At 41.7% G+C, this 12,105-nt stretch overlaps 1 protein-coding gene across 3 annotated transcripts in view; it reads right to left on the bottom strand.

Moving 5' to 3' along the window:
- Positions 1 to 9,617: 9,617 nt before the first annotated feature.
- Asb5 (ankyrin repeat and SOCS box containing 5) overlaps positions 9,618 to 12,105 on the bottom strand; it is a 44,526-nt gene continuing 42,038 nt past the window's right edge. Inside the window, exons 6-7 of one of the 3 annotated variants that reach the window (XM_051169736.1) lie at positions 11,547 to 11,738; positions 9,618 to 10,242 (exon numbers count right to left, since the gene is read on the bottom strand). In XM_051169736.1, the coding sequence (XP_051025693.1) occupies positions 10,115 to 10,242; positions 11,547 to 11,738 (320 nt within the window). In that variant the 3' untranslated portion in view covers positions 9,618 to 10,114. The remainder of the gene's footprint in view (positions 10,243 to 11,546; positions 11,739 to 12,105) is intronic. The other 2 variants (XM_051169737.1, XM_051169735.1) reach the window with 2 other exon arrangements.

Below are 12,105 nucleotides of genomic sequence, written 5' to 3'. Positions count from 1 at the left end.
TGTTTTTAATAGCTGAGTAGTATTCCATAGTGTATATGTACCACAGTTTCTTTATCCACTCTTCTACTGAGGGACACTTAGGCTGTTTCCATGTTCTGGCTATTATGAATAAGGCTGCTATGAACATGGTTGAGCAAATTTTCTTGTTGTGTGCTGGAGCATCTTCTGGGTATATTCCAAGGAGTGGAATAGCTGGGTCTTGAGGAAGCCCTATTCCCATTTTTCTGAGATAGCACCAGATAGATTTCCAAAGTGGCTGTACTAGTTTGCATTCCCACCAGCAATGAAGGAGTGTTCCCCTCTCCCCACATCCTCGCCAGCATGTGGTGTCGCTTGAATTTTTGATCTTAGCCATTCTGATGGGTGTAAGATGGAATCTCAGAGTTGTTTTGATTTGCATTTCCCTGATGACTAAGGAGGTTGAGCATTTCTTTAAGTGTTTCTCAGCCATTTGATACTCCTCTGTTGAGAATTCTCTGTTCAGTTCCAAGCCCCATTTCTCAATTGGGTTATTCGGTTTGGTGGTGTTTAATTTCTTGAGTTCTTTATATATTTTGGATATTAGACCTTTGTCAGATGTAGGGTTGGTGAAGATTTTTTCCCAGTCTGTAGGCTGTCGCTTTGTTCTCTTGACAGTGTCTCCTGCCTTACAGAAGCTTCTCAGCCTCATGAGGTCCCATTTATTATGGTTGACATTAAGGCCTGGGCCGTTGGTGTTCTGTTCAGGAAGTTGTCTCCTGTGCCAATATGTTCCAGGCTCTTTCCCACTTTTTCTTCTAAGTGGCTTAGTGTCTCTGGTTTTATGTTGAGGTCTTTAATCCACTTGGATTTGAGTTTTGTGCAAGGTGACAAATATGGGTCCAGTTTCATTTTTTTACACATAGACCTCCAGTTAGACCAGCACCATTTGTTGAAGATGCTATCCTTTTTCCATTGAATGGATTTGGCTTCTTTGTCAAAAATCAAGTGACCATATGTGTGTGGATTCATATCTGGGTCTTCGATTCGATTCCACTGATCAACCAGCCTGTTGCTGTGCCAGTACCATGCTGTTTTAAGTACTATTGCTTTATAGTACAGTTGAGATCAGGTATGGAGATTCCTCCGGAGCATCTTTTATTGTACAAGATTGTTTTAGCTATTCTGGGTTTTTTGTTTTTCCATATGAAGTTCAGAATTGAACTTTCAATGTCTTTAAAAAATTGTGTAGTTATTTTGATAGGGATTGCATTGAATCTGTAGATTGCTTTTGGTAGGATGGCCATTTTTACTATGTTAATTCTCCCGATCCATGAGCAAGGGAGATCACGCCATCTTCTCAGGTCATCTTCAATCTCCTTCTTCAGAGTTTTGAAATTTTTTTCATACAAGTCCTTCACTTGCTTAGTTAGGGTAACTCCTAGATATTTTATATTGCTTGTGGCTAATGTGAAGGGTGTGGTTTTCCTAATTTCTTCCTCTGCAAGCTTGTCATTTGTGTATAGGAAGGCTACAGACTTTTTTGAGTTAATTTTGTATCCAGCCAATTTGCTGAAGGTGTTTATCAGCTTTAGGAGTTCTCTGGTGGAGTTTTGAGGGTCACTTATGTACACTATCATATCATCTGCAAAGAGGGATAATTTGACTTCCTCCTTTCCCATTTGGATACCCTTGATCTCCTTTTGTTGTCTTATTGCTCTGGCTAGAACTTCGAGTACTATATTGAAGAGATATGGAGAGAGTGGGCAGCCTTGCCTTGTTCCCGATTTGAGAGGAATTTCCTTGAGTATCTCACCATTTACTTTGATTTTGGCTATTGGCTTGCTGTATATAGCCTTTATTATGTTGAGGAAAGTGCCTTGTATCCCCGATCTCTCTAAAACTTTAAACATGAATGGGTGTTGAATTTTATCAAATGCTTTCTCTGCATCCAAGGAGATGATCATGTGGTTTTTTATTTTCAGTTTGTTTATATGGTGGATTACATTGATGGATTTCCGTATATTAAACCATCCCTGCATGCCTGGAATGAAGCCTACTTGGTCATGATGAATGATATCTTTGATGTGCTCCTGTATTCGTTTTGCAAGTATTTTATTTAGTATTTTTGCATCTATGTTCATAAGAGAAATTGGTCTGAAATTCTCTTTCTTTGTTGAGTCTTTGTGAGGTTTAGGTATCAATGAGACTATGGCCTCATAGAATGAATTTGGTAATTTTCCATCCATTTCTATCTTTTGGAGTAGCTTGAAGAGTATCGGTATTAGCTCGCCCTTAAAGGTCTGGTAGAATTCTGCACTGAAACCATCTGGCCCTGGGCTTTTTTGGTTGGGAGACCATCGATGATTGCTTCTATTTCTGTAGGGGAAATGGGACTATTTAACTTGTTTATCTGTTCTTCATTCAACTTTGGCAAGTGAACTTGATCAAGAAAATCGTCCATTTCCCTTAGATTTTCAAATTTTGTGGCGTATATGCCTTCAAAGTAGGATCTTATGATTCTTTGAATTTCTTCAGTGTCTGTTGTTATGTCTCCCTTTTCATTTCTGATTTTGTTGATTTCAATACTGTCTCTCTGCCTTTTAGTTAGTTTGGCTAATGGTCTGTCTATCTTGTTGATTTTCTCAAAGAACCAGCTTTTGGTTTTGTTGATTCTTTGGACTGTTTTCTTAGTTTCTAATTTGTTAATTTCAGCCCTGAGTTTGATTATTTCCAGGCGTCTACTCCTCTTGGTGTTTCTGCTTCTTTTTTTTCTAGGGCTTCCAGTTGTGTTGTTAAGATGCTTATGTGCGATGTTTCCAATTTCTTTTTGAAGGCACTTAGTGCTATGAATTTTCCTCTTAGCACTGCTTTCAATGTATCCCACAATTTGGGTATGTTGTTTCTTCATTTTCATTGAATTTCAGAAACTCCTTGATTTCTTTCTTTATTTCTTCCCTGACCCAGGTGTCATTTAGCAGAGAGTTGTTTAGTTTCCACAAACGTGTAGGCTTTTGTTATTTCTGTTGTTGTTGAATTGCAGCCTAAGAGCATGGTGATCTGATAGGATACAAGGTATTATTTCAATCCTCTTGTATCTGTTGAGGCTTGCTTTGTGACCTACAATGTGATCAATTTGGAGAAGGTTCCATGGGGTGCAGAGAAGAAGGTGTATTCTTTCTTGTTTGGGTGAAAGGTTCTATAGATATCTGTTAGATCCATTTGACCCATGGCATTGGTTAATGATGTTGTTTCTCGGCTTAGTTTCTGTTTCAATGACTTATCCTTCAGTGAGAGTGGGGTGTTGAAGTCTCCACTATTATTGTGTGGGGATCGATGTGTGGTTTAAGCTTTTTAGGAGATCTTTTACATATGTGGGTGCCCTTGTATTGGGAGCATAGATGTTCAGAATTGTGATGTCATCTTGGTTGACTTACCTTTGATGAGTATGAAGTGTCCTTCCTCATCCCTTTTGATTAATTTTGGTTGAAAGTCTATTTTGTTCGATACTAAAATGGCTACACCTGCTTGCTTCTTGTGACCATTTGCTTGGAATATTTTTTTCCAACCTTTTACCCTGAGGTAATGCCTTTCATTATGGGTGAGATGTGTTTCTTGGATGCAGAAGAATGTTGGGTCTTGTTTATGTACCCATTCAGTTAGTCTGTGTCTTTTTATTGGAGAATTGAGGCCATTGATGTTGAGAGATATTAATGACCAGTGACTGTTAAGAGTCTTAATTTTGATGTTGTTTCCAGTCGAGCGTTTGTGTAGTTGTGTTTTTGCCATGGGATAGTTATCTATTTCCTGGGTAGTTTTGGTTGTAGCTTGACCCTTTGGGATGGAGTTTTCCTTCTAGTACCTTCTGTAAAGCTGGGTTTGTGGATAGGTACTGTTTGAATTTGTTTTTGTCATGGAATATTTGTTTTCTCCATCAATGGTTATTGATAATTTTGCAGGGTAAAGTAGTCTGGCCTGGCATCTGTGTTCTCTTAGGGTTTGCAGGATCTCTGTCCAGGCCCTTCTGGCTTTTATGGTCTCTGCTGAGAAGTCAGGTGTAATTCTGATAGGTTTACCATTAAATGTTATTTGGCCCTTTTCCCTTGCAGCTTTTAATATTTTTTCTTTGTTCTGCATGTTTTGTGTTTTGATTATTATGTGGCGGGCAGTTTTTCTTTTCTGGTCAATTCTATTTGGTGTTCTGTAGGCCTCTTGTATGTTATAGGCATCTCTTTCTTTAGATTGGGGAAATTTTCTTCTATGATTTTGTTGAGAATAGTTTCTGGGCCCTGGAGTCTGATGTCTTCTCTTTCTTCAATGCCTATTATCCTAAGATTTCTTCTTTTCATGGTGTCCTTAATTTCTTGGATGTTTTGTGTCAGGAGTTTTCCAGATTTGGCATTTTCTTTAATGGTTGATTCAATATCTGTGATTGTATCTTCTAGCCCTGAGATTCGTTCTTCCATCTCTTGGATTCTGTTAGAAAAGCTTACCTCTGTGTTGCTCGCCTTCTTCTCTGAGGTCTCACGTTCTCGTTTTCTTCTGTCTGTGTGTTTATCATTGAATCCATTTTCATTTTCAGATCTTGAACTGATTTTTTGATTTCTTTCATCTGATTTTTTGTATATTCCTGAGTTTCTTCCATTGCCTCTTTATAGGTCTTCAGAGCTTGAACCGTTTTAGTTATTTCTTTCATCTGGTTGTTTGCATTTTCCTGCAATTTTTCCAGTTCCACTCTATGTGCTTCTTTTATGTCTCTCACCTGTTTGTCTGCGTCTTCCTGCATTTGATTACGAATTTTATTTGTTTCCTCCATTATCATCCTCATTACTAAGGATTTGAGGTCATTTTCTTGTATTTCCGTTGTATTTGAGTTCTCTGGGTGGTTTTCTTTGGGATAGCTGGAAACTGGAGACGCCATGTTGTTTTGGGGTTTTTTGCGTATGCTTTTTCGTTGTCCTTTAGACATCTTGCCGTCTTTGTTTTTGTTGGGTAGCTTCCAGAGTTGAATGGAGGGTGTCTGACGATAGATTCACTTGTTTTCTTACGATTTCCCTAGGCTGCGAGCTCAAAGCTTCACTGGTGTGGATGTTAGGAGGTTAGCCCTGTTGTTCTGGTCTCTCACAGCCAGTGATCCTCAGTCCCCCTCTGCTGTGGATCCTGCACTTGTTCTGGGTCTCTGAATGAGCGTTGGGTCAGGCCAAGGTATCCACAGCCTTCTGTGTTCCCTGCCAAGTCCAGCCAGGAGCACTGGGACCGAACCACGGGCAGAACTCAGCTAGATTCTCAGGGCCTGAACCGTCTGCCGAGCTCAGCTAGGGATTTTGGGCCCAAAATGCACACAGGGTCCAGCCAGAATTTTTGGGCTGGGACTACGCACCAAGCTCCACTAGGGCCTTTTGGCCCAAAGTGCGTGCTGTGGTCAGTTATTGACTCAGGGCCCGAACTGACCACCAATCTCAGCCAGGAATTCTGGATTCAAACTGCACACTGTGTCCAACCAGAGTCTTAGAGCTGGTGGAACCGAGAGCTCTGTCCAGCCTGCGCCACAGCAGGAGAACTGCGGCTGCTCTAAGTTAGCGCCAGTGGTGGAACAAGTGCTCCGCCTGGACTGTGTCACCGCAGGGGAGCTGCCGCTGAGCTGAGGTGGTGCCTAGGATGGAACCGAGCACGTCACCAAGCCTGCGCCACAGCAGGAGAACTGTGGCTGCTCTGAGTTAGCGCCAGTGGTGGAACAAGTGCTCCGCCCAGACTGTGTCACCACAGGGGAGCTGCCGCTGAGCTGAGGTGGTGCCTAGGATGGAACCGAGCACGTCACCAAGCCTGCGCCACAGCAGGAGAACTGCGGCTGCTCTGAGTTAGCGCCAGTGGTGGAACAAGTGCTCCGCCCGGACTGTGTCACCGCAGGGGAGCTGCCGCTGAGCTGAGGTGGTGCCTAGGATGGAACCGAGCACGTCACCAAGCCTGCGCCACAGCAGGAGAACTGCGGCTGCTCTGAGTTAGCGCCAGTGGTGGAACAAGTGCTCCGCCCAGACTGTGTCACCGCAGGGGAGCTGCCGCTGAGCTGAGGTGGTGCCTAGGATGGAACCGAGCACGTCACCAAGCCTGCGCCACAGCAGGAGAACTGCGGCTGCTCTGAGTTAGCGCCAGTGGTGGAACAAGTGCTCCACCCGGACTGTGTCCCCGCAGGGGAGCTGCCGCTGAGCTGAGGTGGTGCCTAGGATGGAACCGAGCACGTCACCAAGCCTGCGCCACAGCAGGAGAACTGCGGCTGCTCTGAGTTAGCGCCTGTGGTGAAACCAAGTACTCCGCCAGGACTGTGTCACTGCAGGGGAGCTGCCGCTGAGCTGAGGTGGTGCCTAGTGTGGAGCAGCGTGCTCAACTAAGCCTGCGCCACAGCAGGGGAGCTATGGCCACGCTGAGTTAGTGCCTCAGGCAGAATTGTTTGCTGGGCCGGGCCAATACCCGGGACTCTGGGGCCGAACTGTCCGCCGAGTCCAGTCTGGGTCCAAAGGCTCCACGCGACCCAAATCCTGCCCCGAGTCCCCTCTCCCGCAGCAATTCCCACCAGCCACCACACCAATCGCCTCCACCGGAAGGCTATGAGCTGCAAACCTCAGCCGCCGCTGCTGGTGCCGCTGGTGCTGCTGCCTCTGCCGCTGCCGCTCCGATCAGAGAAAAACCACGCTCCTCCCGTGTGCAGGGGCACGCAGGTCCTCAATATCTGTGTTTTTTGATGGTCTTAGGTGACCCCTGTGAAATAGTCATTTGACTCCCCCAAGGGGCCATAACCCATAAGTCGAGAACTACTGACAAAATGAGAGACTGGCAGGCAGGTGACAGTTCCCAAGGTGAAAAGTTAATCTGCTTTTTGCCTTGGGCTTTGATAAAAATACTAACCAAAAACAACAGGAAAGGAGCTTGTTATATCTTACAGGGTAGAAAAAGGTTTATTATGTCTTCCAGGTTAGAGCCCATCATAAAGGGGAAAAAGGAACAGGAGCTCAAAGCAGGAATCTGGAAGCAGGAATGGAAGCAGAGACCATGGTAGATGCTACCTAATAGCCAGGCTGACCCCCTCTGCTTTGCTGGGTTACTTTTCTTTTTCCTTTCTTTTTTTTTCTTTTTAATTTAATTTTATTAATTTATTCATATTACATCTCAATGGTTATCCCATCCCTTGTATCCTCCCATTCCTCCCTCCCTCCTATTTTCCCCTTACTCCCCTCCCCTATGACTGTGACTGAGGGGGACCTCCTCCCCCTGTGTATGCTCATAGGGTATCAAGTCTCTTCTTGCACAGCACAGGCCCACCTACCTAGGTATAGTGCTGCCCACAATGAACTGGTCCTTCTTACATCAACTTGCAGTTCAGAAAATAATATGCATACAGCAACAACACATGAGAAAAGAGATCATAATTTGAATGGTTGCAAGGAAAGGTATTAAAAAAAAAAAAAGGTTTGGAGAGAGAAAAGGGAATGGAGAAATGAAATGACAGTATCAAAAATAAACGAAAAGGAAAACGTTCCCCAGGCCAGCCTGATGGAGAACATTCTTCAGTGGATATTCCTTCTTCCCAGATGACTCTAGTTTGTATCAACTCGACAAAAGCTAAGCAGTACAGCAACCATTTTCCTCTTGTCCTCTCAGTGCAAGGAATTCCATGAGAAATCCCCACTTGACCTAAGCAGAAAGGAAGACTTCTCCCACGTGGGTATCATTCATTGCTGTATAAATAGCTGCATGAGAGAACAAAGCTGGCTACACAGTTTCAGGACGGTTTAAAAAAAATCTAACATTCAAACTTAAGTCAGTATGGGACCCCATCTAACTGTGCAGCTACACAAGAGAATCTAGCTCAGCATTTCTCTGTTTCTCTCCCTCTCCCCCTCCCTCCTTCTGTCTCCCTCCTTTCTCTCTCTCTCTCTCTCTCTCTCTCTCTCTCTCTCTCTCTCTCTCTCTCTCTCTCTTTCTCTCTCTCTCTCTCTCTGTCTGTCTCTGTCTCTCTGTCTCTCTCTCTGTCTCTCTCTGTCTGTGTCTCTCTCTCTCTGTCTCTCTGTCTCTGTCTCTGTATGTGTTCAGAGTATTCCAAATCTCATAGCTCTCAACATTTACATGGGTTCTAGGGGATTGACTCTGTTTGTACAGTAAGAGGTTTTGTCTGTTGTTGGGTTTTGTTGTTGTTTATTTTGTTTTTATCATATATGCCATTACCTAAGTCCTTACTAAACCTTTTTACAAGTAACTTTGGGGGCTTAAATACATTTTAAAATAAATTTGGCCTATGAAAACAATATATTGGGCCAGGTGTGGTGCCACACACCTTTAATCCCAGCACATGGGAGGCAGAGGCAGGCAGATCTCTGTGAGCCTAGTTTACAAAGCAAGTCAAGTACAGCCAAGGCTACACAGAGAAGCCCTGTCTCAAAAAACAAACGAAAACAAGAAAATCATATATTGGGAGTGAAAACTGAACCAACTACACACTCCTGTTTTCAAAAAGTCTACATGAAACAGAATTTATTTCCTTCTTGTTATCTCAAACTTTCCTTTCCAAAGTGAAATGTGACGAAACTGAGCCAATTCGGTAATCTCTCACTTTCTTTGGGGGTAACCATTCAAATGACTAAGTTAATCCAAACCTCCCCATTTTTACTCTGTCTTTTCCAGGGACGTCGTCTAATTTTGGGAAGATTTCTATGGAATGCAGTATGTGTTCCCCAGTATGTGTTGCCCAGCCAGCACCTGTGCCCTGTAAGCCTTATGTGTCAGGAAAGCGAGTGCTGTACAGATGCCATGGAGCTGGGACGTGTTCATAGCAAAGAAGACAGCCTTCCAGACCTCATGTTCCTACTCTGCTCCCTCTGCCTAGAACACACCTAATGCACCTTATCTTCAAACTACATTTCCACGAACCATTAACCAAAAAAATTTTACTGTTTTAAGAAGTAATTAAAGCTTTCAGTACCGTTATAGGTGTGTTCATCTTTAGAACCCTGTGCAGACTACATGATCTTTTTTTATGTGAGTTTTCTGTAGGTCACACTGTGTCATAGTCACATGCCTGCCTCTTAGGGAATATTAAAGTTCCTCTTCTAACCTCTTTCCAGGAGGGGTATATGTAACTGTACATGGAAAGAAAGCCTTCTTTCTCCTAGTGTGAAACAAGAGAAATGGGATATGGAATGAAATCATCTACTTTAAAGACTGAATTCATTCATCAAGAGAGTGACCCAGTCACTTAAAGTACAGACATGAAGGAGTTGGGGAGTCCTGGTGCCCACTCTCCTGGGACAGTTATTGAAGAACTCTCTCTTACTCACTGTATGATTTGATGGCCCAAAGAGTAACTCAGGACTTCATCAATAAGGCATACAATCCGTTTTCTTCAGCCTTCTATTGCTAAGTACTGACACTTTTTGAACTAGGAGAAGACTACAGTAACATCAGAAATTACTGAAGACCTTCAGAAACCTTTTTTGAGAAGGTCTTTGAATAGCCCTCATGGGTGTTTAGCCTCCTAAGTCTGTGGGTGTGAGCAGCAGGACTAATTTTCAGTCCTAACTTTTGGTTTATCGCAAGACTTCTTTACCATGGGAAAGCACATTGGAGATCTTTGTACAGAGGATGGAAGATTATCTGTTTCTTAGAAATTGATCACCACAAAAGCAACTGTATAATTCATCTTTATTTCAAAAAGCATATTACTTGCTCTAATATTTTTTTCAATATTAAAAACACAGAGATAACCAATGACATTTGTTGAAATTGTAGTTAACCCATTATATGAAGAATAGGGACCCACCAAAACGTAACACAAGATGAAATTTACAATTAAATTAAAATTTTAGTAAAAGTGCACAATTTTCTTTTTCGCTCTATAATAAAAAAAACTAGTAAAATTCTCATTTTCCTCTAAATCAAGGAGGTACACTGAGAATGCTAAGATGATACATATATTTTAAATGTCATCCAAACACAATAGAAATTCATAAACAATACTAATAAGTGTTCTTCAGATGAAAATCCATTGAGACTTTACTGCTTTCCTGGGTGAAATTATACTCATTTTTACCCTTATCATACTATATTTGAGGAAGAAAATAAAATAGAAAAATTTGATTTTTCTGAGAATGTAAAACTATTTACTGTGTTATCGGTACTGTAAGAAATTCTGCAGCAATGTTGGTAACTGGAGCTGGGAAATAAGATGCAACCTCTGTCTTCCTATGTAGTTGCGAATAGAGAGTCGGCAGAGCTGGCAAAGAGAGCTTGGGGTAGCTACAAGAAGACATGAACATATTTATTAAAAACAAAATTAATGTGTATGGGTGGTAAGATATATTAACTTAAAGCATAATAAAACAATGAATTCATTTGGTTAATGACAAATATCTTTCATTATTTATATTGCATTAATATAATATGATATAAATATATAAACATATAATATAAACATGAGATATTGAGATATAGTTCATGAGATCTCATGACTAAGAAATGTCCTATACATGTTCTATAAAGCATGATAGTTCACAGTGTTGAAGAGATGGCTCTGCAGTTAAGAGCACCTGCTGCTCCTACAGAGGACTTGGGTGTATTTCCCAGAATCCACATGACAGCTGACAACCGTCCTTAACTCCAACTCCAGGAGATCTGATGGCCTGCTCTGTCTTCTGCAGGCACCAGGCATCTTATGTACAGAACATGCACCATGCCTTATAAAATGGGGCAGGAATGGGTTGGCAATGGAACACAGTTGCTAGACTGCTTGCCTAAAATGCATGGAGTTTTAGTTTGACCCACAGCACTGCATAAACTAGACATGGTGGCATATGTCTATAATTCCAGCACTTGAGAGGCAGAGGCAGAGCATTAGAATTGGCTATCTAGTGAGTTCAAGGCCAACCTGAGTACATGAAATCCTGCCCCTTGCCAAAAAAAGGCAATCTGGTGGAGGGAGTGGTGGGGGAAGTATTCAGGCCGGGGAGATGTGGCTCACTGCACATGTGGCCTAGCATGTTCTAGTGTGCTATGTGCTAGACCTAGGGCTCAATTACCCAGTACTCAAATCTTTTTAAAAATAGTGCATGTAATAAAATAAAATAAAATAAAATAAAATAAAATAAAATAAAATAAAATAAAAATAGTGCATGTACACAGGGAGCAGTAGCCCACATCTGGATTCCCAGCACTTGGGAGGCAGAGGCAGGCAGATCGCTGTGAGTGCGAGGCCAGCCTGGTCTACAAAAGCAAGTCCAGGGCAACCAAGGCTACACAGAGAACCCCTGTCTCAATAAATAAATAAGCCAAAAAACAGTGCATGTAGGTAAATATTTTTATTAGAAAACTATATATTATGCATTGTTGAAAGAAGTTCAACATATTTTACTAAAGGAATATAAAAGTTTAGATACAATATGATCACGAAATCATATTTTTCCTTACATAGGACCTAAGTTGAATATTTTTTGCAATATATACTTGAGATTTCATGCTCTTCTTACTTCCTATGGTAACAAAGCACTTTTACCTTCATCTGTTTGGGAGAAGTATATTTTTGCATTCTTATGTATTCTCCCTACCTTCGTGTTGAAGAAGTATTCTTTCCACAGCACTGTTAGATGTAGCCACATCGACAGGCCGCAAAAGTTCCATGTTCTTGGCATTGATGTCTGCTCCAAATTCTAGCAATAAGGTCACAATTTCAGTGCTTGGCTGTTGAGCAGCAGCATGGAGTGGGGTGTCCCAGTACTTGCCTTTGTGGACATCAGCACCTGTATGTAAACAGTTAGACATGATATGAAAGCAATTAGTACATGAGTAGGCACCTTTGTAGGGAAAAGAGAGGATGACAACTTGGAGAAGTGTGCATGAAGGACCTTAATTGATAATGAGTTGTGTTCTGACAAAATATGTATTATGTTTCCAATATAATACGTATTCTTTTTTTGTTACATATAAATTCTTAAACTTGGCACCTCTCAATATGCAGTATATATATTAGTTGTATTACTTTTAAATACTTTTCTGACATCTGAAAAAATGTTAGAAAAAATATGTATCATTTTGAAAAGGTTATTTATTTTTTTATTATTACTTGTGTGTGTGCCTCAGATGTGGGTGCAGGTGTGTAAGTCACAA

This window comes from Acomys russatus, chromosome 27, assembly GCF_903995435.1.
Source record: "Acomys russatus chromosome 27, mAcoRus1.1, whole genome shotgun sequence".
NCBI lineage: Eukaryota > Metazoa > Chordata > Mammalia > Rodentia > Muridae > Acomys > Acomys russatus.
This window is presented reverse-complemented; position numbering and strand designations above follow the sequence as displayed.